The sequence below is a fragment of the Leucoraja erinacea genome, chromosome 4 (assembly GCF_028641065.1).
Source record: "Leucoraja erinacea ecotype New England chromosome 4, Leri_hhj_1, whole genome shotgun sequence".
Classification (NCBI taxonomy): Eukaryota; Metazoa; Chordata; class Chondrichthyes; order Rajiformes; family Rajidae; genus Leucoraja; species Leucoraja erinaceus.
The window spans coordinates 32,010,039-32,037,680 of NC_073380.1; the positions used below are offsets into that span (position 1 = coordinate 32,010,039).

A 27,642-nucleotide genomic window follows, 5' to 3' on the forward strand; every position below is an offset into this window, starting at 1 on the left:
CTCCTCTCAATTCTAACCCAACTCATACAGCTCCAATCCACTCTTACCTCGGCTCAATGCAACTACAACCCAGCCTCTCCCCGACTCCACGCAGACCCATCATATCTCTTCCCGGTTCCATTTACTACAATCTATTCTCTTCCGGCTTCTATACAACTCCAAATGAGTTTCTCTCCTGCATCTACCTATCACTTTGTCCTGCCAGCTTTCTCCACAACCCACCACCACCACAATCAGTCACCCAAAACGTCGCATATTCAAGTTCTCCAGATGTCGCATGACCTACCGAGTTACTCCAACATCGGCAGTTCTCTCTCTCTCTTTCTCTCTTTTTTTTCCCAATGCTGCTCACTACCCACGGATTTGCCAGTTTAACCTCAAGCAATGCAGCCACTCTTGGGTTTATCGTTATCAGGGCAATGCTCGATTGCGTGAAGCCCACCCATCCTGTTGCCGTGTTGAGGTGCTGTGTGTGTGCATGTTGGCGTCCGCAAAGTGTGTGTGTGTGTGTGTGTGTGTGTGTGTATGTGTGTGTGTGTATGTTGTATGTTGACGCCGTGGGTCCTCCGTCTCCTCCCCCTCACTTTTCTTTCATGAATGCTCCGATAGTATTTGCGTCAGCAGCCAGGGCGAGTCGTGCTACCGGGGATATAAAAGATCTAGACCGTAGCCTAATAACTCCTTATCACATTGCCATCTCATCTGGAGGTGATCAGTATCTGGACTCCTGGATACGAACCGACCGATCCGGTTAAAGTATTTATTTCTATTACATTTTCAGATTTCCACAATATTTTGCATTAATTCTCTGTCCGATACGTACTTGTTTCACCAACATTTAATTTACAGTAAGGGTTAAATTTAAAAATGTGGTCCTGTATTTGGAGGCGTAATGCAATGTAGATTAACATTTCCAGGTATAACTGTTTCAGATGACTAATGAAAAGTACTGGGCTATACCGGACTGTAATCGATGCCCTGCCTGCGCTCTGTGTGTGCGTGTGTTCGTTCCAGCCGCGTCTTCTTTCCTGGCTCCGCTAACACGGGACAGAGTCGTAGTTGAAGGTGTTTTCCATGATTTATGTAGTGATGCGGTGATCAAAGATAAAGAACCAAGAGCAAATATTGAGCAATGATGTACTTCACTGCGTAATGAAGACTGACGTTAGACGCGATATGCTGGAGTAACTCAGCGGAACAGACAACATTTCTGGATAGAAGGAGTGGGAGACGTTTGGATCGAGACCCTTCTTCAGAAGGCTGAAGTCAAACTTCTGAAAAAGGGTCTCGACCCGAAACGTCACCCATTCATCCCTTGCATCCAGAGATACTGCCGCTCCCGCTGAGTTACTCCAGTATTTTGTGTCTATCTTCAATGCGATAGATTCCTCGTGCGATAGATAGCAAGCAGTGAGTGCGAATTTAATTTGCCTTTGCCCTCTTCAACCCCAGCTCTCTGCCATGAAGATCCCCGTGGTGTTTTACATTGCTGTGCTCCTGGTTACGTTGATACCCAGAGATGACTGTTGGCCTTTACTGAAGCCTGCATCAACTAACAACCACCGTGGTCCGCAATCGGAGCTCCAGTATTTCGTTCCACTGGTTGGGAATCGCCTCCTGGAGGAATACCTTAAAGCACTGACTGAGGCGAACAATAAGCCAACTTATCCTGCTCCAAATCTACATGAGGTGGTTGCCCCCGACGGCGCTTTCCAAGTGCCACTCATCCAGTTCCAGCGCACCCGACATGGTAAAGTTGGAGACTTGAATAGCGCTTCTGACAAATACCAACATTTACTGGATGCGTTGTTAGAAAGAGGAAAAAGGCGCGAGACGCATCTACTTTCCCTTAATGTACCTCTGCATGTTCTAAATAAACTGATCGGGATAGCTAAAGTGGAGCAAATGGCCAGGCAAGCCGAGAAAAACAGGAAAATAATGGATGCAGTCGGGAAATAGAGATTGTCATCTATCACTCACCATTCACGTTTATTTTTGTGGCTAAACTAGAAATTCACCAAATCAATGTGCATTTGACGATCATTGTACAATTCTAGGTAATAAACGCATATATAACCAAGCATTTATCCTGAGCGAGAGAATGTCTAACATTTATATTTCTAATAAAAACTGCAACGTGACGGTCTATTCGGTTTATGTTTTATTGCGGAGATTGTTGTTAATTAATCCAGGTCGTTTTTGTAACGTGTTTGTGGGAGTTTTCCGTGAAATCATTGATGTTTTTCTTTGAAATATGCGCGACAATGTGATGTGATGTGATGCACACGGGAGTTGTGTGAATGAACTGTGAACACGAGGTCCCCGTAAACCGCTTGCTCGCCGGACTAGAGTCAGGAGGAGGCGCCGCGACATTTGAAATATCAAAGAACACATAATATTTGTAAATGAAAGGACACAAAGTGCTGGAGTAACACAGCAGGCCAGGTAGCCTAGCTGGAGCACATGGATCGATTACGTTTCAGATAGAGCCCCTTCTTCACATTTATAATGCTACGCTCGCCTGTTCAGTTTCGTGAGCAGCCTTCCTCCTCCACCCTCTCCGCCGAGCCACCTCACCTACAGCTTGCCCGAGATAAGGATTAGCTTCAAAAGAGTGATAAGCCGCGGCTTCATCAATTCACGTGGAAAGGTCGGCAATTTTAGTATCAAAGTTGCTGTTGTGATTTTCATCCCACGGTTTTTAATCATCAGCCTACATGTAAAATATATTCACAATCTCACCCAATGTCTCAATTTCCTCGTCAGAAAACCCAGACATGTTAATCAGTAACTATCCTCTTATTTATTTGCTTCGAGGCGCATTCGTCGTTAACCCAACCCTAACCAGGTAGTCTCCTCGATTATTGATTCCGAAAACATCTCACTGTCATCAGTAAACATGGGTGATCAAAGGAACAATACTTTACAGTTACGAAATTGCATTAGCAAAGTTAGATTCGTTTATCGTGGAGTTCATATCCTAATAGAAATTTTAATTGAGAAAACATGCCTCATCTTTTAATGGGCATCGTATTTTATGTCAAATACTTGCAAGTGAACATACCATGCAGTTTGACAGAAAAAGCTGGAGTAACTCGGTGGACCAGGCAGCATCTCTGGAGAAAATGAAAAGGTGACGTTTCGGGTCGAAACCCTTCTTCAGACTGAGAGTCAGGGGAAAGGGACATGGGAGATATAGATCCATATCACCGACTATTTCGCAATGTCACTCGTTCCCCTTTCCCCTGGCTCCCAGTCTGAAGAAGGGTCTCGACCCAAAACGTCACCTTTTCCTTTCCTCCAGGGATACTGTCTGACCCACTGAGTTACTCCAGCTTTTTGTGTCTACCTTCGGTTTAAACCAGCGTCTTGGGCTCCTTCCTATACATACCATGCGGATTTTGGTCATTACCTTTACCGATTTTCAAACTAACAATGTTACCCCTTATCATTATCATTCCATTCATTGTGTTTTTAGACCATAATTGATTAACACCTCATGTTGAAATCAGGTTCAGTTCCATTTCTGTGCTGTTTCTTCTGCACTTCGACTACAGCGATAATTTTGTTATGGACAACTGACTTCAGAGACCTCTGATTAGAGAGAGTTACATATGATTGTAAATAAAACGATTGGGCATCTCGAAGTAGATCGTCGGACTATCATTGATCGGACTTTACTGGACTTTATCTTGCACTAAACGTTATTCACGTATCTGTACACTGTGGATTGTAATCGTGTATTGTCTTTCCGCTGACTGGTTACCACGCAATAAAGTTGTTCACTTTACCTCAGTAATACCCCTGTCCCACTTAGGAAACCTGAACGGAAACCTCTGGTGATTTTGCGCCCCACCCAAGGTTCCCGTGCGGTTCCCGGAGGATGCAGGTGGTTGCCGGAGGTACGTGAGTTACTACAAGAAAGCCAGGCAGTAGCGGGAATTGAAGTTTGGCTGAGTGTGGCAGATTCTGAGGAAGTGCTTTGTAAAGTATTAAAAGTGGATGTAGATGACGAATTATATGTATTGCTATACATTTATTTTTGTCACGTGTACCCAATGCAACAAACATATTTGTTTCGCCTGAGTGGAGGCAACTCATGTCATACACGAGTACAATCAAACTATAGGCCAATACAAGAAGATGGACACAACATCTCTCTGTCGTCAGGGTGATGCTGTAGCATGGGTGCCATGGGTGACGCCACCCATTCCTTCTCTCCAGAGATGCTGCCTGTCCCGCTGAGTTACTCCAGCATTGTGTGTCTATCTTCGGTTTAAACCAACATTTGCAGTTCCTTCCTACACATATAGGCAAATACAACACGTAGAGCAAAGATAAAAATGAGTGTATGGTGTGCAGATTAATATACCGTTAATCTGCGCCGAGAATGTGCAAATTAAAAATAACACAAATTCCACAATGAGGTTGATAGATCGTAAGGTCATAAGATCGTATGATATGAGCAGAATTAGGCCGTTCGGCCCAGAAAGTCTACTCCGCCATTCAATCATGGCTAAACTATCTCCCCCCCCCCCCCCCCCCCCCCCCCCCCCCCCCCCCCCCCCCCCCCCCCCCCCCCCCCCCCCAGAACCCCATTCTTCTGCCTTCTCCCCATAACCCCTGACACCAGTACTAATCAAGAATCTATCTATCCTTGCCTTAAATATACCCACAGACTTTGCCTCCACAGCCTTCTGTGGCAAATTCCACAATTCTTAAAGGATTGGACAGGCTAGACGCAGAAAAAAATGTTCCCGATGTTGGGGGAGTTCAGAGCCAGGGGTCACAGTTTAAGAATAAGGGGTAGGCCATTTAGGACTGAGATGAAGAAAAACTTTGGAGATGCTCTTTACCGGTAATAAAATGCCTGGCAAGTGGAAGGTTTTTAAAGATGAGATTGGGAGAGTTCAGTGAGAGAATGGTCCAGTTAGAATGAAGGGCAAGGTTGGTTTGGGAGTGCGGGATGACTAGTGATATCGAGGTGCCAGAGAAAATGAAGCATATGTGTCGGAAAGAACTGCAGATGCTGGTTTAAATGGAAGATAGACACATGTGAGTCTGTGGAATTATCTGCCACAAAAGGCAGTGGAGGCCAATTCTCTGGATGTTTTCAAGAAAGAGTTAGATTTAGCTCTTAGGGCTAAATGAATCAAGGGATATGGGGAAAAAAGCAGGAACGGGGATTTGTTTTTATATGATTAGCCATGGTCATATTGAATGGTTATGGTCATATATGGTCATATGATCATATTGAATGGTTATGATCATATACTTCCAATAAAAGCTGGCTAGAAGGGCCGAATGGCCTACTCCTGCAACTATTTTTCTATGTTCTATATTTCTATGTAAACTATAAAGCGCGTGAATTTTCATCAAATTTGATTGAAATGTAGAATTCTGGATAATAACCGCGCATAATATCCAATTATTTATCCTGAGCGAGAGAATGCCTAAACTTTATACTTCCAATAAAAGCTGCACTGTGATGGTCTACTTGCTTTATACTTTATCGTGGAGACGATCTTTATTAATCAAGATCGACACGAATTGCTGGAGGAACTCTGCTGAACACGCAGATGCTGCCTGCACCGCAGTTACTCCAGCATTTTGTGTCTATCTTCGGTGTAAACCTGCATCTGCAGTTCCTTCGTACACAATCAATTCAGTTCATTTTGTAACATATCCGAGGAGGTTGTATATTAGATCATAATGCTCTTGTATAACTGAATAAATCCATCGCGATTTTTGTATATAATATGATGGGAATCTCACGGGAGTTGAGTGAATAAACTTAGAACACGAGGTGCCCGTGAACAGCCTTTTGGCTGGGCTGTAGACAGAAGGAGGCGCCGCGGTATTTGAAGCACACAGAACACATTTAATTGAAATACAAGGCAAGACTCGCCCGCTGGATGTTGTCAGAACCCCCCTCACCACCACCACCACCACCCACATGCGCCACGCCACCCCAGCAACGGCTGGGACCAACACACAGATTTGCTACAAGTGTTAAGAGTTGTAGGCACCACAGTTCACGTGGAATGGTCGGCGACGTTACCAGAAATTCCCCCTTTTTCCATCAAAATGTTTAATGTCTTCACGGCTCCCTCACCCCTAACTAGGCGGCCGGTGGTAAAGTTAACACAGGTAAAATGATGACCTGTAGCCTCCCATTCTCAAATCCACAAGCATAAACCCAAATTAACAGCCTCAAATGTGAGGCGTGAAGATAGATTTTATTTTTACAATGACTGATAGATATTACTTTGGAAAGGTTACGATGCGCCCGGTTTTGTCCTGTGTCTCTGGTGTTTCTATTTAGCCTGCGTGTTTAACCAGGAGAAGGAAAAGACGTGCCGGGGTGAGTCGTCGCCAATTGCTTCGCCCCCACCCTGCTCTCCAGATGGGATCGGAGCCGAGTTTTCAAAACCAGTCTGAAAGAGAGGGAATAGACAAACGCTCAGTTTTTTTAGTGTCGAATGAGGATTAAAACCTCTCGTGGTACATCCAGGTCCGACAAACGCCACAAATGCAGGTACATTAGGCTCGGAGCACAGTCTGTATCCCGGGCTTCCGATGGCAAGGCGTATATAGCCTGGCAAGGATCTGTATTTTAGGTACATGATCTCTACTAAAAATTGCTCTTGGTTTTGCAAGTGCTACGCAAAAGCCATGTCCATATCCAAATGTATATATCCAACTGTGCACAAACTAGCAAAAGACACATTGCTGGAGCGACTCAGTGGGGTCGCGCTGTTAGTGTACGGAGGAATGGACGATACACAGGTGCCGCCTGACCCGCTGAGTTCTTCCACCAGTTTGTTTAATTGCTCAAGATTCTAGTATCTCGTGTCTCCTGCGCCGAAGTTTAGACCTTTCTAACTAGGCACCAATGCACACTAAATATTACAAGGCACGTTTACCAACACTGATTACAAAAAGCCCTACTAGGGTCCATTCATCCTGTACCACAGTTAGACCTCGTCTAGTGTCCACATAGATTTAACATCTTATCTTCCCAGAGGGTTTTTTTTTAACCTTATGACATTGTGAGGATTACAGAGACATGGCTGCAGGAGGATCGGGACTGGGAACTGAATATTCAGGGTTATACGTCCTATAGAAAGGACAGGCGGATGGGCAGAGGGGGTGGGGTTGTTCCGTTGGTAAGGGGTGAAATTCAGTCCCTTGTGAGGGGGGGGGGGGGGGGGGGGGGTTGACATAGGGACTGACGATGTACAGTCATTGTGGATAGAATTGAGGAATTGTAAAGGTAAGAAGATACTAATGGAAGTTATCAACAGGTCCCTAAACAGAAGGCTGGATATAGATATCTTCCTGCATCTAGCCTGTCCAACCCCTTAAGAATTTTGTAAGTTTCTATAAGATCCCCCCTCAGTCTTCTAAATTCTAGCGAGTACAAGCCAAGTCTATCCAGTCTTTCTTCATATGAAAGTCCTACCATCCCAGGAATCAGTCTGGTGAACCTTCTCTGTACTCCCTCTAGGGCAAGGATGTCTTTCCTCAGATTAGGAAACCAAAACTGTACGCAATACTCCAGGTGTGGTCTCACCAAGACCCTGTACAACTGCAGTGGAACCTCCCTGCTCCTATACTCAAATCCTTAGTACTCCTGTTTCCTCCCACGTCTCAAAGATGCAAGGGTTTGTAGGTTAGTTAGCCTCTGTAAATTGTCCCTTGAGTGTAGGAAGTGGATGTGAAATAACATAGAATGAGTGTGAACAGGTGGTCACATGAATGATGGTCAGCATGGACTCAGTGGGTTAATGGGCCTGTTCCTTGTTATACCAAAAATAAACAAGTTTTTCCTCCAGTAGTGAGTTTTCAGTTCTGGAGTAATAATATTTTCAAAGGATGCAAAACTAAAATGTAACAAGATATCATGGAATGAATAACTTGCAACTGGAATTTAACGGGTGTAATTCTTAAATAAGGTGGTTGTCATTTCATTTCATGATACTGAATATTGCTAAGTCACAACTTACTGCTTTCTTTATTATTGTCTTAGTAATGGGCACTTGAATGTAAAAGAATAAACTTTTACTATTAATCTGATTATTTGTCAGCAGATTATATATAGTTATCAAGCAACAGGTCTTTGGCAGTAATAAAAAGAAGCAAAGCTGGACTCTTAATTGGATCAGAGCATTAAAGTGGGCACAAAATCACAAAACAAATGTAAACTCCTTATAATGGTAGGTTATTTTTTTGTAAATTATATAACGCCATTCAATAGGATGATGTTGAATGTCATGGAATGATGACAAAATGGACATCCCTGTTAAATACACTGTTAGAGAGATTTTGTTCAATTTAAATTAATGCTGCTGGTATTTTTCTGACAAAACATGTTGTTAGGAGTTAATCACACAATCCTACTGTAAATAACATAATCTCTGTCCAAATATATCTCAGAACAAAGGTTGTTATTTAATTGATAGATAATTATTTTTGATGGTCTTATGGATTTAACGGTTTGATTATGTTGTTAAGAGTTACAGCTGTTTAATACACATAAGCGCCGGAATGGTGAAATTCTTACTTGCTGCAACTTTACATTAAATGCACACTAAACACAAAAAAAATATGTAGCAAACTATTGTTGATTGTAGATAAATCAGATCATAATAGTGCAAGCCAAAGTAAGTAGTGCAAACTCTCTAGTGCAACGTCCATAGTAATTCAGTCTTGAGGTAGTGCTTTTTGCTCTGAATTTCCCAGATATTTTGATAAATTTGAAAATGCTAAATTGAAATAATCACTATCAACATGATTAATTTCCCTGCGATAGGGAATTTACAAAGAATGTCAATGTTTCCCAATGTACTTTGACAAAAACTGTTGTCATATGAAATCAGGGCAAAATGCACCTTGCAATAAATATGCCAGAAGTCTATTTCACTCCATTGTTAAAATGTCATGGCAGAATACAAAGCACAGCACAGCAATGCAGAGCACACCGGCTTTTTAAGCAAACTATCTGAAACATTGCTATTAAAGAAGCATATCTAAAAATTCTAAAGACCAAAAGGCTTTATCGATAAGGACAATAGTTTCTCTAATGGATCTAACAGTTAAATATAAAAAGGAAGCAACTAATCTAATGCTGTACACTATGTATTCATAACAACAATTCCTACATAGGTATCTTATAACAAAATCAGATGGCAGATAGGTGCATGAGGAGGTGAGGAATAATTGTCTGATACATTTACATAAGGTATTCAAAGCTTTTTCAACAAATTACATACGTTTAACCAAACATCTTCTTCCCAGTTGAAACCTGTGTTGGCTACTCTCGATTTGGTTTATTGATATTTTCTATTATAGTTTATGTAAGGATTTGATTATATATCCAATCCCTGACATTAAGGTGGGTAAACATCTTCTCCATTTTTAAACATAGTACCCTGTATACAGAATTGGCTTCATGGAAGGAAGCAGAGGATGGTGGTGGAAGGTTGTTTTTTGGACTGATGACCTGTAACTTGTGGTGTTCCTCAGGATTCGATGCTGGGCCCATTGCCATTTGTGGTTTATATTAATAATTTAGATGAGAATGTACAAGGTATGGTTAATAAGTTTTCAGGTGCACTAAAGTAGGTGGAATCGTAGGCAGCGAAGAAATACATCAGGATCTTGATCAGCTGGGCAAGTGGGCTGCGGAATGGCAAATGGAGTTTAATACAGATAAATGCGACGTGTTGCATTTTGGGAAGTCAAACCTAGGCAGGATCTTCACAGTGAATGCTAGGGGCCTGGGTAGTATTATACAGCAGAGGGATCTAGGAGTACAGGTACATAGATCCCTGAAAGTGGTGTCACATATAGATAGGTAGGTAAAGAGGCTTTTGACACATTGGCCTTCATCAGTCAGGGCATTGATTTTATGGCAGGCGCCTTCCGGAGGTGCCGCTGAGAAGCCGATGCCGGAGCCTCACGGATCGGAGTCTGGGCCTCGCCAGTCAGAGCCTCGTGGGCTGGAGGTGGAGCCTCTCGAGTTGACGAAGCCCATGGCCAATGCCCCATGGTCTGTGGAGCCCGTGGCTGGGGCCTCATTCAACACCATGGAAGTGTCTGGGGAGGACCCGGCGGCAATAGTGGAGAGGTTGTTGTGGAGGTCGACAATGGCACCAACCGATGGACGAGGACGGACCATGTGGTGTGAGGACGCTGTTGCTGGTGGAAGGAACAACGGAGGACCCGGCGTGGGGGGACAGCTGTGAGGAGGGGGAGGGGGGAGGACAAAGGAAGACCTGGTGCGGGGGTACTTTGTACCTTTGTAAACACCCTTTATGTGTGGCTATTTGCATATCTTGGGTATGCCAGCTCAGAATTTCACTGTGTCACATGTGACAATAAAGTATTCAATTTAATTCAATTCACAAAGTTGGGACATTATGTTACAATTGTACAAGACAATGGTGAGGCCACATTTGAAGTATTGTGTTCAGTTTTGGCTACCCTGCTATAGGAAGGGTCATTAAGCTGCAAAGAGTGCAGAGAAGATTTACAAGGATATTGCCTGGGCTTGGGGGATAAGCTATAGTGAAATACTGGGCAATCCAGGACTTTATTCCTTGGAGCGCAGAAGACTGAAGGGTGATCTTAGAGAGGCAAAGAAAATCATGGGGCGAATAGATAGGGCGAATGTTTGGAGTCTTTTACATAGGTACGGGAATCAAGAACCAGAGGACATAGGTTTAAGATGGGAGGGGAAAAATTCAACAGGGATCCGAGGGACATTTATTTAGAGGGTGGTGGATACATGGAATGAGCTGCCAAAGGAGGTAGTTGAGGGTAATACTGCAACTGTATTTAAAAGACACATAGACAAGTAGGATAGGTTCAGGTGGATATAGACTAAGTTTGGGGAAATGTGACTAGCTTAGATGGAGCATCATGGTTAGCATGGACAAGTTGGATCAAATAGCCTGTTCCCCTGCTGTATGAGTCTATGAACAATATTTACAGTCTCTTAGTCCTCTTAAGTTAGTCATTTTACTAAGTGTAATAGTGTCTCTATTGCTCCAGCCAACTTTTTAAATTATTTCAAATTAAAGTGGCTTACATCTGTTGTAAATCTGCGATATAAATAACATTCAGTTCCTATCCTTCTATATCTTTAAGAGAGAGCTTGAAACATTATAAGCAAACAACATGGAGGACCTCTCGACTCCATCCAAGGACCCAAGCAGTCTTTCCAGGTGAGGCAGAGATTCACCTGCACCTCCTCCAACCTCACACAGCATCTGCTGTTCTAAGTGTCAACTTCTCTACATCAACGAGACCAAGCGCAGGCTCGGCGATCGCTTCGCTGAACACCGCCGCTCAGTCTGTGTTAACCAATATGATCGCCCGGTTGCTCAGCACTTCAACTCCCCCTCCCATTCCCAATCTGACCTTTCTGTCCTGGGCATCCTCCATTGCCAGAGTGAGGCCCAGCGCAAATTGGAGGAACAACACCTCATATTCCGCTTGGGTTTGTTTACATCTCAGGGGTATGAACATTGACTTCTCTAATTTTAGATAGCCCTTGCTTTCTCCCTCCTTCCCCTCCCAGTTCTCCCACGTCCTACTGTCTCCGCCTACTGTCTCCGACATCAGTCTGAAGAAGGGTCTCGACCCGAAATGTTGCCTATATGTTGCCTGTGGGACGACAGATGGCGCAATGGGCTAAGTGTTCGGCTGGCGACCGGAAGGTAGCCAGTTCGAATCCCGCTTGGAGTGCATACTGTCGTTGTGTCCTTGGGGCAAGACACTTCACCCACCTTTGCCTGTGTGTAAATGTAATGTAATTATGTGAAGCACTTCGGGGTCAATGCAAGTTGACTAAAAATGTGCTATATAAATAAGATTATTATTATTATTATTATTATTATTATTATATTCCTTCTCTCCATAGATGCTGCCTCCCGCTGAGTTGCTCCAGCATTTTTTGGAACAACCTTCGATTGTTCCAGCATCTGTAGTTCTTTCTTAAACATGGAGGAACTAGTTCTCTTATTCACTTTGGCTCAGGAGAATACACGGGCAACAGAGAAAATGACATGGGAAGAAATTAAAGGAAGATTTATTCTAAATAAATTAAAATCTGGTTACTAAAGGGCCTGTCCCACATACGCGGCCTTTTCGGCAACTGCTGGCACCCGTCATAGGTCACCGAAAATGTTCAACATGTTGAAAATTCAGCGGCAACCAGAAAGACGCTACGACTCTTTGGGTGATTAGGAGACTACTCATGACCATACAGGCGACCCCTGGCGACCTCTCACGACCATACAGGCGACACCCTGGCGAAAGTCATAGCGTCTTTCTGGTCGCCGCTGAATTTTCAACATGTTGAACATTTTCGGTGACCTATGACGGGTGCCGGCAGTTGCTGAAAAAGTCACATAAGTGGGACAGGTCCTTTATTTTATGCTTTTAAAGTGTAAGGAGCAAGAACATAGAACTGCAATTAGCCTTCACCCTACTCTGCTTCCAGTGTGTTTTTCTTACGATCAGCTTTTTGTTTGGGACACTTTTTTCAATCTTTTATTTGTTTTATATTTTTCAAAATCAATTGAAAAATTAAGGACATACTCATGTGATAAAAGTTCCAAAGTCACACAAAGCGCAAAAGAAACATTGATTATAAAATGATGCATTTCTGAAAAAGAAAAAAAATTTCATCCAGAAAAGATCATTAGAGCTTCAATCCACCACTCACTCACTCATTAATTTCTGGGATTGCTTTATATGCCACATATAAGTAGTTTCTCACTCTCACAAATGCAAATTGGTATGATTATCATTGGGGTTTGAGGACAAAAGCAGAATCTGGCTAATTTGTGGGGAAACTAAATTTGTCACAGATTTTTCAAATTTGGAAATAAAAGTATTTAGTATGAAGTTAAAAAGTCACAGTTGTCAGCTAATGGTAACTTGAACACCAAAAATGGAAAATTGGGTTTGTAATTCAGGCAGGTATAAATTAAGTCTCATCTCTTCTCATTATCTCATGATTTCAAGATAGAGAAGATAAATAAACAGAATCTGTGATAAGATATTCTGTTGGTCTATGGTCAGATAACACTGAAAGCAGCAATCAGAATAACCCAATCTCAAAACTGGAGAAAATGTGTCTTAAATTGGTAAAAGTGGAGGAACATTTTTCATTTTAAGTTATGAAGCGATTGATATATCAATATTAGGCTATTCCTTTAGTTCCTTAAACAGGAGGAGAGTGTGAGTAACTACTTTATGTTTTAAAGATACCATATTTAAAAATATTCTTCCTACCCAGAAAAGAAAAAATCATGTACTGAATCTGATTCCAAAGGTGGCGCAGTGCGGTCATCAAAACCAAAACTGAAATGAAGAACGCTAGACCCTATGAGAAATAAGATACACTGGGTCTGCATTAAGATAACTTTGTTGATGATTGGTTCTTTAGAAACTTTTGTTAATGCAAAATTGTGCAGAGTGGTGAGAAGGCAATCAAATTAAACAATACATTCAAGCTTATCCTTAGAGAAACATTTTGATTGCATGTAGCAGAGTGCAGTTGTTCTCCTGAAGAGAGAAAATGCTTTCTCTTTCCTGTTCCACCTTGTTCATATTTTTAGGCTCTTATTAAGGAAGGATAAGTAAGGGGACACTTGAAGCTCCCCAATTCCCATGTGTTTTCATCCCTTTGGGAGCTTGGAGGGATTGCCTCGATTTCCTGCCCAGGTAATTTAACACCATGGCACGATAGAGTTGCTGCCTTACAGCAAACGCAGAGCCGGAAATCCGGGTTTGAGCCCAACTACGGGTGCTGTCTGTATGGAGTTTGTATGTTCTCAATGTGACCTGTGTGGGTTTTCTCCGAGATCTTCAGTTTCCTCCCACACTCCAAAGCCAAACAGGTTTGTAGGTAAATTGGCTTGGTAAATATAAAAATTGGCCCTAGTGTGTGTAGGATAGTGTTAATCTGCGAGGATCGCTGGTCGGCACTGACCCGGTGGGCCGAAGGGCCTGTTTCCGCACTGCATCTCTAAACTAAAATTAAACAACCCTTTTAATAATGCTTGTGATCAAAGGGGTGGGGCATAACTGCCAATAGCTCATTTAACCATGCGGACCATCTCACTAATCTGACCTTGTACCTGTCTGGCAATTGTCAGGACGCATGCTTCAGCAGGAGGCTCTGGGTGGCCTTCAGGTGCCTGAGCCACTGATGGCCCCTCAATTCCACAGTCCTGCAACCTTAATGACAGGAGTTAATTGAGTAGAGGGACAACTTGAGGACTTCTTGATTTGGATGTGCTGTTAATATTGATTTGACTGTTATGTGGTTACCCGTTCTGTCTTTGGGAAACACTAATAAAATGCCCGATTGTGAATGGGAAAATAACTGCAACCTACTTCACCATGCACAAAGCGTATTTAGATACATGAATGAAAATGTTGGTGAGGTGCATTGTGTTGTGTCAAACTGGCCCACAAGTGTGGAACTCATTGTGCAAATGTTTCACTGACCTGCGATGGAGTGGCAACTGAACTAGCTTCATTCTTGTCCACTTCTAGATCCTCTGAACTCTTGCTCACTGGATTCAGATTGGGGCTGTTCTTGTCCAATGAACGAGCTTTATGCCAGGCAGGGTAAAAGAAAGGATCTGCGGCTGCTGCTTCTCCAGTTGACAGCAACTGAGTTCCAGACTCCGGTGTATTGTGAATCTCAGCTGCGGCCTTTATAAATAGGATAAAACAAATATATACTACTCTTTTGGCTCTATATATAAATATAACATACATTGAAATTATGTTCTTTTATATTTAATTGTGATGTTTTAAGGAAAAATCAGTATTAAACATTTGCTTGTTGGTGAATCCTATTTTATCAAGACCATTCCTACATGCAGTTTATGCTTCCACTTTAATAATGACCAATCTTTGCTTCTCAGTATCATTGTGTATCAGATAAAACAGTAAATTCTCAGTGAAATGTGCAAGCTGGACAAGCGTGTTATAAAGGAAGGATGGGTTTGATATGGAACTTTTGTTGAAAGGTAATGAATTTCTCAGTTTTGATCAGTCATTTCCTACTGCAAGATGACTTGCGGCCATGAAGACAGCACACATCTATTAGAATATGTATATTGTTGTTGAGCCAGAGTAACAATGTTGGAGCCTAGGAGGATGAGAGGTGATCTTATAGAGGTACATAAGATCATGAGGGACTCAGTGGGCTGGGCAGTATCCGTGGAGGGAAATAGACAGATGGCGTTTCAGGTAAGGACTTTCTTGAGGTTCCTCCAGCAGTTTGTTTTAATCTGCAGTTGGTGCCGGCAATGAGAACATTGTTATTGAAGGTTAAGCATGTCATACACTGAAGGTTAAGCATGTCATACACTGTTTGCTGCTGAAGTTCAGGGCGGAGAATTGGTCCCTGAACATCTTGGGCAGGTGGAGCAACATGTTCTCAGCCCTGCTCTTATTCCTTCACTTTCCTCTTCCAGCAGCCTGTCCTGCTTTGTGTGCCCTCTGCTCCATCTACCAATGCTGAACTCCCGGTCCATCCATATCATAAGGAATCCTGGATGTGCAGAAGCAAGGTTCAGTGATGGGTCTGCTGCAAGCTACATTCCCTTGGGAGCAGATCCAACGTCTCCTCTGTTTTCCTCTTCTTAAAACTTTCTTGCCTGACATCCCAACACATCTTCTCAAGTAAACATAGAAAATAGGTGCAGGAGTAGGCCATTCGGCCCTTCGAGCCGGCACCACTATTCAATATGATCATGGCTGATCATCCAAAATCAGTACCCCGTTCCTGCTTTCTCCCCATATCCTGTGATTCCGTTAGCCATAACAGCTATATCCAGCTCTCTCTTGAATACATCAAGTAGATGAAAGGTCAGAGGATGCAGTCCACACTCTGTGATTGATTTTCTCTGATGCAACAGGCTGTCTTCTCCTTAGGGAAAATACTCCGTGTTTCCAATGATCTCAGTCAATGGCAGTTGTTAGGAGATTAGACTGTAGCCTTTAGACTTTAGAGATACAGGGCGGAAACAGGCCCTTCAGCCCACTGATCCACACAGACTGGCAATCACCCCGTACACTAACACTATCCAACACACTAGGGTCAATTTACAATTTTACCGAAGCTAATTAACCTACAAACCTGAACGCCTTTGCAGTGTGGGAGGAAACCGGAGCACCCGGAGAAATGTACAATTCACAGGGATAATGTACAAACTCCATACAGGCAGCATCCCTAGTCAGGATCGAACCTGGTCTCTGGCTCTGTGAGGCAGCAACTCTATTGCTGCACCACTGCGCCGCCCCAGATATGTGATAATGGACTGTGTTAACAATTCAGAAAATGAGTTACAGTCATTAAAGGAGACTTCTGCTGGGCTCAATTTATGAACGTTTGTGAGAGACACAAAATGACCCACACCTTATGGTGATAGTAGATAGCAGTCTTTCTGAATCTTCTGAGTTTTGTAGTCGGAAGGGCAGTACTTTGCATATCGCCAACTTGGACAATTTTACATTTTTATCAAGCCAATTAACCTATAAACCTGTACGTCTTTGGAGTGTGGGAGGAAACCGAAGATCTCAGATAAAACCCATGCAGATCACGGGGAAAACGTACAAACACCATACAGACAGCACCCATAGTCTGGATCGAACCCGGGTCTCTGGCACTGCATTTTGCTGTAAGGCAGCAACTCTACCGCTGTGCCACCGTGAATGCTCATTTTTAGTATCATAGCTTTTTAGCTTGCTTCCTTAACCTGTTAAAGTTATTAAACTTCCAACTGTTTTATATTGGATGTAGGTATTATCAATGTCCCAGTTCGGACCATACTAGTCTCCGAGTCATGTGTCTTGACTTTTCAAAGATCCATGCTGATACTCCAGGTCAATGCTCAATCAGGGTGACATAGCCTGAGGTGGTGCCTTTTCGATGAGGGCTTGGCATATCTGAAGGCAGTATATTGCAGACAAGTAGGGGAAGTGTTCCTGGTGCCATGGTCAATATTTATTTCACAGTCGACATCAATAAAAAAAATAGATTAACTGGTCATGGCTTTTTATGGGAGATTGCACCAGGCAAATTGGCTGTGTTTCCTCCATTATAAAATTGATTGCACTTTGGAAGTATTTAATTGGCTGTAAAACACTTTGGAGCATCCAGTGACTAGTAAAAGCCGTTTAAACTTTAGACTTTAGAGATGCGACTCGGAAACAGGCCCAAGAGTCCATGCCAATGATTGATCACCAGTACACTAGCAGTATCCTACACACTAGGGACAATTTACCTAAGCCCATTAACCGACACACCTGCACGTCTTTGGAATGTGCGAGGAAACCAGTTCAAAACATTATCCCCTTCAGAAACTGTGTCTTGAAATAATAAAGCTAGCGTCATTTTCCATCCTTCTCCCCAATAGAGTGACTTTTATCACAACACTTTCATCAGTGAAAGAAAGCATCTCTGTCTCATCCATCTCCAAAAAAATAGCCCAACCAGCAAAAATAAGTTATGATTTCTGGAAGGTTTTAAATACTGTCACTAGTTGTTAGCATCAACATTTGAATATCAGGGTTACCTGCTGAACAGCATCTGCTGGCAATGAATAATTTTCCATTTCTGCCGCCAATGCAGCTGTGTTTGTGCGCACTGTCTCTGCTGGAGCTAGAGGTGGTGGCATACCCTCGGCAGTGTCTTCCTGGTGCAGGAACTGTTCCACATCAGTGTGAATCTCTTCAGCTTCTTCGGCTTCCATCTCTTCCTCTTCTCCTTCCAGTTCCTCTGTCTCCTCTTCAACTGCAAATTTAAAGTGTTTAGATTCTTATGTACGAGTGTTACTCATGATGACAGAAAAAAAAAAACTACAGATGCTGGGATCTTCAGCAAAAGACAAAGTGTTTGGAGGAACAATGCGGGTCGGGCAACATCTGGGGAGGGAATGTACAAATGATGTTTTGGATCGGGATCCTTCTTCAGGTCATCTAAGTCAGACGCTGCCTGACCCACTGAATTCCTCCAGAAATGTGTGTGCTCAGAATGGTGGTCCTTTGTTCTTTCTTGGTGCAATCAGCTTCTGATAAGTGAATGTTAATCAGGTGGCAGTAACGCCATCACAAATGTTGCATCTATGGGGGAGGGATGAGGGGAGCTGAGGTGGATGAGGTGAGGTGGGTGGGTGTGGGCTCAACATGTTCAGTGTTTGTATTGGCATTGCCATCAGCTGCACTAAGCTAACAGACCAGGAGCAGGGCCACTAGTATTACTAGTGTATAACTAGTATAACAAGTATAACTAGTTCAAAACAATATTCAAAGTAACATTAGAAAATTTGCAGATGACACAAAGCTGAATGGCAGTGTGAACAGTGAGGAGGATGCTATGAGAATGCAGGGTGACTTGGACAGGTTGGGGGAGTGGGCAGATGCATGGCAGATGAAGTTTAATGTGGATAAATGTGAGGTTATCCACTTTGGTAGCAAAAACAGGAAGGCAGTTTATTATCTAAATGGTGTCAAGTTGGGAAATGGGGAAATACAACAGGATCTGGGGGTCCTTGTACATCAGTCTATGAAAGTAATCATGCAGGTACAGTAGGCAGTGAAGAAAGCGAATGGCATGTTGGCCTTTATAACAAGAGGAATCGAATATAGGAGCAAAGAGGTCCTTCTGCAGTTGTACTGAGCCCGAGTGAGACCACACCTGGAGTATTGTGTGCAGTTTTGGTCCCCTAATTTGAGGAAGAACATTCTTGCTATTGAAGAAGTGCAGCATAGGTTTACAAGGTTAATTCCCGGGCTGGCGGGACTGTCATATGCTGAGAGAATGGAGCAGCTGGGCTTGTACACTCTGGAGTTTAGAAGGATGAGAGGGCATCTCATTGAAACATGTAAGATTGTTAAGGGTTTGGACAAGCTAGAGGCAGGAAACATGTTCCCGATGTTGGGGGAGTCCAGAACCAGGGGCCACAGTTTAAGAATAAGGAGTAAGCAATTTAGAACGGAGACGAGGAAACATTTTTTCTCACACTGAGTGGTGAGTCTGTGGAATTCTCTGCCTCAGAGAGCGGTGGAGGCGGGTTCTCTGGATGCTTTCAAGAGAAAGCTAGATAGGGCTCTTAAAAATAGCGGAGTCAGGGGATATGGGGAGAAGGCAGGAACGGTGTACTGATTGGGGATGATCAGCCATGATCACATTGAATGGCGGTGCTGGCTCGAAGGGCTGAATAGCCTACTCCTTCACCTATTGTCTATTGTCTATTGTCAAACTGACTGTAAAAAGCATCTTAGAACAATGAGAGTAAACAATGAGAAAATGAAAAGAGACTGCATCTGGAACTAAAAACAAAACACTGGAAGAACTCAACGGATCAAGCAGAATCTGTGGCATCAAAAGGTGTAGGGCAACGCAAAATCCAAGTCACAACGTCTATGAACAGCTTCTAACTCCATGGATGCTGCTTGACACACCAAGGGCATTCTGTTTCTTAAGCAATGTGCTGATCTCTGATGTCTATGGAAGATTTACACTGTGTGCCAAGTCCAGCAAATTCATATAAGTATTTTTATGTCATTTAAAATGTGTTTATCCAAAGTACAAGAACATTAACTTTCAAGGGACTTATAATGCTGGGGATTTGCAAGGGCGTTTAACCAAAGCAATTTTAGTCGAAGTAGAGCCCGGTCCCAGGGGTTTACATCCTTCCTATCATCAATCGCAAAAGTGCTTTGAGGGGAAAGGTGAAGCTGATGATATGTCTGAGGTCATGTCTGAGTAAATTTCTAGAATGCCCTGGGAATTGAGGCATGTTATCAGACCTGATCAGCCCAAATGGTGCTAAGAGGCATGGAGTCATGGTTCCCAGACTGTCGTGCCTGCTGCACAATCCCCAAACATTCTGCATCTTTTGCCTCAGCATATGACACTTGTTAAAGAGAAATTATAATTCTGCATGTTAAAGCTCACTCAAGAACACAACCCGATCAATCACTGTCTGTCCTGGGTCTCCTCCATGGCCACAGCGAGCAGCACCGGAAATTGGAGGAACAGCACCTCATATTCCGTTTGAGGAGTCTGCATCCTGGGGGCATGAACATCGAATTCTCCCAATTTTGTTAGTCCTTGCTGTCTCCTCCCCTTCCTCAGTCCCCCTGCTGTCTCCTCCCATCCCCCAGCCTTATCCTCCTCTGCATTCTTCCCCCCGACCCCCGCTCCCGACAGTCAAGAACACCGAACGTTGCCTATTTCCTTCGCTCAGATCACTGCACCACTTAGTTTAGTTTTTTGGTGTAGACATAAGTTTAGTTTGGAGACATAATGCTGAAACAGGCTCTTCAGCCCAACGAGTCAGGGCAGACCACCGATCCCTGCATCAACACTAAGCTATGCATACCAGAGACAATTTACAATTATACCAAGCCAATTAACCTACAAACCTGTACACCTTTGGCGTGTGGGAGGAAACTGGAGATCCCAGAGAAAGCCCACGCAGGTCACGGGGAGAGCGTATAAACTCCGTACAGACAAGCACCCATAGTCAGGATTGAACCCGGGACTCCGGCACTACAAGGCAGCAGTTCTACTGCTGCACCATCACTGTAGAGATGATTGACAGTTTCCAATTCCGGGTCATCCATATCGCCAGCAACCTAACTGACCACTCCACACTGATGCGGTGATCAAGAAAACATATCAACGTATTGACTTTGGTGTCTGAGAAAAGTCGACATGTCCACAAGGATTTTCTCAAAATTTTGCAGATGCACTAACAAAGGTATTCTGGTGAGATGCATCTCAGTCTGATATGGCAACAGCTCTGATCTTGACCACCTGAACCTGCAGAAAGTTGTGAAAACAGCCCAGTCCACAGGGTTGTTAATTCCTTCCATCTACTACATCTATGGTGCATTGCATTAGGAAGGCTGAAGGTATCATCCCGGATGCCTGCCACCCTTCCACTCTCTTTTCTTTCTTAGCTCTTCTGGGCACTTGAAAGCCCAGACATCCAGACTTCAGAACACCTTCCACCCCACTGCCATTAGATTCCTCAACCAATGACCTCTTTCATACTCCTTTCCCAGAGGGGCTGCAATGAATTCTTACTTTTAACTCTTCCACCTCATTCTGTTTTTCTGTTATTGCACCTTAGTATTTTTTGTGTACACTACTTCAGATTGCACTGCAATCTTTGCATTATTTTGTTGTTTTGCATTTGTCATTACATTTATAGTTATATCTATGTGGGCTGCAAATTAGTGCAATGGTAGAGTTGGTGTCTGAGACGCTTGCAGCGTCGGAGAACTTAATTCAATCCCGACTACAGGTGCTGTCTGATACAAGATACATTTATTTGTCACATGTGCCAGATGGCACAGTGAAATGTGATTACCATACAGCCATACAATAAAAATAAAGAACACAACACACGATAGAGTTCAACATAAAAACATCCCCACACAGCAGAATCAAAGTTTCCCACTGTGAGGGAAGGCACCAAAGTCAGTCTCTTCCTCTAATGTTCGCCAATGTTCACCCGTGGTCGGGGCCTCCCTGAACCCTCCGCAGTCACCGCTACAGGCCCGATATTCAGGCCCGCTCGCCGGGATGATGTCAGTCCGACGTCGTAGCTGGGAGGCCTCCTCAGCGGCCTGGACATCAGAGTCGGGCACCACCTATCGGAGTCTGCGGTTCCCAAAGTCCGCTGGCCGCGCTGGGTGGAGATGCAACACTGGCGGCCCTCGGCAAAGGGCACCACGACTCCACGATAATGGTCAGCGCCGCCCACGTTGGAAGCTCTCCGATGTTGGAGCAATGGCCCAACCCTCCGGAGCTCCAAACGGCAATCCAGGTAGGCATCGCCCGCTCCACGGTGAATTCAGCGCTGCACCGCTGCTGTTGTCGCTCTGGTCTGGTTCCCGGTACCCGGCAGGAAAGGCCACTCCGATCCAGGCCGCGAGGATGGGGGACGAGGACGCAACTCGGAGAAATAGTCGCATCCCCGCCAGGAAGTGACTGGCAAACAGTTTCCCCCTTACCCTGTCCCCCTCCACCACATAGAAAAGTCAAAGATTTCCCCCAAAACAGACTTTAAACTAACTAAAAATAAAACAAACAAACAAATAAAAAAACTAAACAGGCTGTAGGCAGAGGCCGCCGTCAATGCGCCGCGCCCCTAGTGGTATGGAGTTTGTACATTCTCCCATTGAACCGTTTGGGTTTTCTCCGAGATCAGTTTCCTCCCACACTCCAAAGACGTACAGGTATGTAGGTAAATTGGTTTGTAAATGTGAAAAAAAAATTGTCCCTCATGTGTGTGGGATAGTGTCAATATGTGGGTTCGCTGGTTAGCAGGGACTGACCGGGTGGGCTGAAGGACCTGTTTCCACGCTGTATCTCCAAATTAAACTATCATTATCATGTATACTGTTTACTATGATTTTCATGCAAACAAGGAATTTCATTGCATCCCAGTTTATGTGAAAATAAACAAATCCAATCTAACCTACATTAAATTAAAAGTATTAAACATGATCAGTCAAGATTTTCTAATAGTATTTTCACAGCAGTTACATTTCTACCTGATTATTCATAGTATTTTAGAATATTTCCAGTACCAACATCTTGACTAGCATAAAGCACATTTAGGAATTGGTGTATAAGCTTCTGTTTGTCTTTATTACAAACTGTATATGATCAGAAATGTTTGTGGAATATGAACTTACATCTCTGGAAGCCAATCTCTTTCAGCATCCTTTCTTCCTTTGCAAATTCAGCTGAAAAATGATCCATATTCTCAAAGCCACGTTCTATCTTTTCCATGTGTGATATCTTTGATGCTTCTGAAATCCTAAAATGTTTCACGATAGTGGTAAAAAAGATTGTATGATGACAAATCACATCTTAAAAACATCAATAAAATAACCTGTTCGCTTTGGTACTCACTTTTTAATAAGAGGCTTTGTATTCTGTAAGAGAAATAAACATCATTATTAAATGTCCAAAATACTTCCATAATAAACATTTGATAAATTATTTAAAATAATACTATTGAACAATATGATTGGTGATTAGTTAACATTTGCCTGATGCTGTTTTACTGGTAACATTATCTACCACTAAAAAATTAAGAGAGGGTTTTAAATAAATCCACTGCGTGTCCACTAGAATTTCCAGCTGTTTAAGAAGGAACTGCAGATGCTGGATCAGTATCTGAAGAAGAGTCTCGACCTGAAACGTTGCCTCTTTCCTTCGCTCCATAGAATCTGCCTCACCCGCTGAGTTTCTCCAGAATTTCCAGCTAATCAGTTGAATGCTTGTATTCCCTCTTCTTCCTGGTCACTCCCTCTCCACCGTCAGGCAAAAGATGCAAAAGCACATATCACCAGATTAAAGAACAGCTTCCTCCCTGCTATTAACAAAGTCTTGAAAGGAACTCTCATCTGGTGATTCATTACTGAAACCCTAGCCCTTGCACTTTTTGTCATTTGCACACCATTTTCTGCACTTTATTTCTCTTCTCATTTTGTTTTACTTCTTGTGCTTCTGTATGGTTTAATTCTACTCGTGTATGGTATGATAGGCATGGATTGCATGCAAAACAATTGAGAGCTTTGAGAGCACAGATTTTTTTAACAATGAAGAGAATTTTGTTTTGAACGGTTGGTAACACGATGTATTCATAATGTTCTAAATTTTACTTTCAGAACTCTTTAGTGATTTGAATATGAAAATAAAACAAGTGTCGTTTACGAAATAAGGTTATTGAGTACCTGCAGAAATACTGCTATTTCAGGCTCCTCCATACACTGTAATCCAGTCCCGATAACTTTGGAGACCTCCTCGAGATGTTCCCCATATTTCCTAATCAAGGAGCGAACATGCTGCGTTTTTTCTTCCTGCTCCACAGTGATAATTTGCAGCATGTCCTTTTTCCTATCCTCCAGCATCGTGTACAGACCATCAAATTTCTCACACATCAATTCTTTTTGGCAACTACCATTGCTCTGCAAAATTTAGCAAACATGGTCGTCATTTCAGTAACATTCAACATTTCCAATATTAAAGTCACCTCATTTAAAAATTCAAAAGCAATGTGCAAATGTCTCTTAGCTCTTACTGCTGTGAAGTTTCACTCAGTGCATAATTACCTGTCAGCTGATTATCGACTTTGTTAAGTGGATAAACACATTTCATATGAACCAAGTCTCAAGAATGTGAATGACAATATTTGCAAATTTATGGCACTAAGAGAAAATAAGTCACTATAGAGGGTATTTTTTATGACAGGTTAAAGGTCTGTGAGAATATTGGAGCAGTTATATACATTGTGGTATGTGCCAACCTGTTTGAACACACACTGGTCTCAGGTTGGGTTGCTTTTATTCATTAGAGGACATTTTAGAGGAAAACATGGGTTCAGAGTAATATTGTCAGAGGATGTCTGATGTGTGGTTGAGAAAACTGGGACAAAACATAAAAATAACCATCAGACTATTAAACATTACAACCTCCAACTAATCTACATAGACTTGCGGGGCATTGATTTGTCTTTGCACTATTATGGTCCGTTTTTTATATACTGAACTTCTTTTTTGGTGCTTATTATAGTGTTTGCAGAGTACTGTGTATACATATCTGTTGAGCTGCTGCAAGTAAGAATTTCATTGTTGTCTTTCAGGACATATGACAATAAAACACTTTTGACTTGACATGTATTAAAAAACACACTGTAATACTTCTAGAGTATTGTGAAGGAGTTATTGAAGGTGGCTGTAGTTGTAATACAAATTTACAAGAATATGAATTACCTCAATATTTCTGCATGCCTCTTCCATCTGCGTGATCACTGTCTGAATTCGGTCATTGCTTGCCACCAACATTGAAATCCCGTCACTGAGTTCAGACTACACGCAAAATTAAACAAAACATTCTAAGTAACTTGTATAGGATGGAACTGCAGATGCTGGTTTAAATTGGATAGATGCAAATTGCTGGAGTAACTCAGCGGGCCAGGCAGCATCTCTGGAGAGAATGAATGGGTGACGTTTTGGGTCGAGACCCTTCTTCAGACCTAATTTTAATTCTAATTCTAAGTTAAATCCGAAATAACTTAAGCAATAATGGGAAAGGTCACTAATTTTGTATGAAATGTTACTTTTACAATTGGCAATAAATTGCCCACGTGAAAAAATCTTATCTCAAGATTTAAGATGGAGTTTGTTTTTTCACTGTATCAGGGCATATGGAAAGTTTTTTTTTTAAATTGGCTTAGTGTGATGTTTCAACAAATACTGAAAATGAAACAGATGCATAAATAATTATAGACTGGAAGCAGAAAATATATTTCATGTGCCAGTAGAGATATTAAATTCAAGAGTTGCTGAACAAGAACAATGTTATTAGAAGTCTAGATTGTAATTAATAATGATTGTTGAAATGTATCCACTCTATTCATGAGTGTCACCTGTGTATTGAATTGATGGAAAAGCATGGAGGTCCATCTCTCTGATACAAATTTGCAAATCATGCCCTATTGTTCCATTGGACATACCTAAACTAATTGTTAATTTATCACTGAACAACTGGATATATTAAACTCTTTTAAAATGTGTCTATCTATGATTCATTGTGTATAGGATTTGAGTATAGGAACAGGGAGGTTCTACTGCAGTTGTACAGGGTCTTGGTGAGACCACACCTGGAGTATTGCATACAGTTGAGTTTTGGTCTCCTAATCTGAGGAAGGACATTCTTGCCATAGAGGGAGTACAGAGAAGGTTCACCAGACTGATTCCTGGGATGTCAGGACTTTCATATGAAGAAAGACTGGATAGACTCGGCTTGTACTCGCTAGAATTTAGAAGATTGAGGGGAGATCTTATAGAAACTTACAAAATTCTTAAGGGGTTGGACAGGCTAGATGCAGGAAGATTGTTCCCGAAGTCCAGAACAAGGGGTCACAGTTTAAGGATAAGGGGGAAATCTTTTACGACCGAGATGAGAAAAACATTTTTCACACAGAGAATGGTGAATCTGTGGAATTCTCTGCCACAGAAGGTAGTTGAGGTCAGTTCATTGGCTATATTTAAGAGGGAGTTAGATGTGGCCCTTGTGGTCCACATGGGGTATGGGGTATGGAGAGAAAGCAGGTACAGGATACTGAGTTGGATGATCAGCCATGATCATATCGAATCGCGGTGCAGGCTCGAAGGGCCGAATGGCCTACTCCTGCACCTATTTTCTATGTTTCTATTCATAGAAGCACATTGGAATTTTTTTGAGGTTTTTAATAACTTCTAACTAACTGCTTCAAATTTCATACGACACACAACGAACTGTGAACCTTCATTAAATTGGTGCTTAGGTCTTTTGATGAACGTAATCCATTTCACCATTGTATTAACGGATTAAACTATGAGGTAAATTGATTAAACTATTAGGAAAATATTTCATCATATCCATGTTGGTTTTTAGAGCATGGAGAAACTGGCACTGTTACCTCCACTTTGAACAACTCAAAACCATTTTTGTCATGCCTTTTGTCTCTTGATTGATAATAAAGTATCCACCAAGAAACAAAAGGTACGATGAAAATAGTTTTGTGGTGATCAAAGAGGAGTTAGGGGAAACCTTACAAAAATTATTTAAGAGCGGAAATAAGACCTACCTTTTGCCGTTTATAAACATTAGTGAGTGGAGCCACCTCACAGTCTTTATGAGCACCAAATACTTTACACATGGAGCATGTTGGTACTTCGCATGTCATGCAATAAATGTTGATTCGTTCATCATCATGTTCTTCGCACATGGGCTGCTCAGTCTTCTTTTCGGGTCTGCAAACAAAACTGAATGAATACATCATTTTTTTTTTTTTTTAATATTTTATTTTATTAGAGGTAAGTACAATCATGTGGCACCAAAGTGCCTAATATATATTTTCATAATACATTTTATGTACAGCTTCTTTTTTTTTGTTATATTAAAGAAAAATTAGAATAAGGAAAATAAATTAGACTGTAAAGGATAGAAAGACGTGAGATATATAGTGTGTGAAGAAAAAGACAAATGACGAATGAGTGAAGAAAGTTGAGAAAAAGAAAATAGAAAAAAGGGAATGAAACATAAAAAATAAAAATAAAAAAAATAAAAAGTAAGGAGATCATTGTTTAGAATCTTGACCAACCCTCCTCCAGTCCTGAAACAGTTAGTTCTTACAATTGTGTTGCACCATATGATTCCAAAAAGATGACAAATGGAGACCAACTCGTTATGAATTGGTCTGATTTATCCATTAGGAGGCATCGCATTTCCTCAAGATGTGCGGTGTCCAACATACTTGCAATCCACATTTTAAGCGTTGGTATTGATGTATTTTTCCAAAATTTAAGTATTCATTTTTTTGCTATTATTAAACCATAGTTAAAAAATAAATTTTGAGATGTGTTCAATTTATTCCCATCTTCCATTACGCCAAATATAATCATTTCAGTATTAGGTTCCATTCTTATCTTAAATAATTTTGTAAATATTTCGAAAATATCACTCCAAAATCTATAAAGTTTTATGCAGGAAACTAAGGAGTGCGTTATAGTTGCATTTTGGGATAGACATTT

At 42.1% G+C, this 27,642-nt stretch overlaps 2 protein-coding genes across 6 annotated transcripts in view; one reads left to right on the top strand and one right to left on the bottom strand.

Annotated features, from left to right (window-relative positions):
• LOC129696250 (tripartite motif-containing protein 54-like) overlaps positions 1–27,642 on the bottom strand; it is a 75,173-nt gene that overhangs the window by 22,475 nt on the left and 25,056 nt on the right. Inside the window, exons 3-10 of one of the 5 annotated variants that reach the window (XM_055633965.1) lie at positions 26,697–26,874; positions 24,838–24,933; positions 23,800–24,033; positions 22,973–22,995; positions 22,753–22,877; positions 17,613–17,830; positions 14,530–14,739; positions 5,833–6,437 (exon numbers count right to left, since the gene is read on the bottom strand). In XM_055633965.1, coding sequence (XP_055489940.1) covers positions 6,318–6,437; positions 14,530–14,739; positions 17,613–17,830; positions 22,753–22,877; positions 22,973–22,995; positions 23,800–24,033; positions 24,838–24,933; positions 26,697–26,874 — 1,204 coding nt within the window. In that variant the 3' untranslated portion in view covers positions 5,833–6,317. Of the gene's footprint in view, positions 1–5,829; positions 6,438–12,427; positions 13,400–14,529; positions 14,740–17,612; positions 17,831–22,752; positions 22,878–22,972; positions 22,996–23,799; positions 24,034–24,837; positions 24,934–26,696; positions 26,875–27,642 lie in introns of those variants that run through there. The other 4 variants (XM_055633963.1, XM_055633966.1, XM_055633967.1 and 1 more) reach the window with 4 other exon arrangements.
• Positions 532–3,311, top strand: LOC129696251 (UI-like). The gene is made up of 2 exons (XM_055633969.1): positions 532–756; positions 1,453–3,311. Exon 2 carries the CDS (start codon positions 1,462–1,464, stop codon positions 1,957–1,959), a length of 498 nt encoding a protein of 165 aa, XP_055489944.1. The 5' UTR covers positions 532–756; positions 1,453–1,461; the 3' UTR covers positions 1,960–3,311.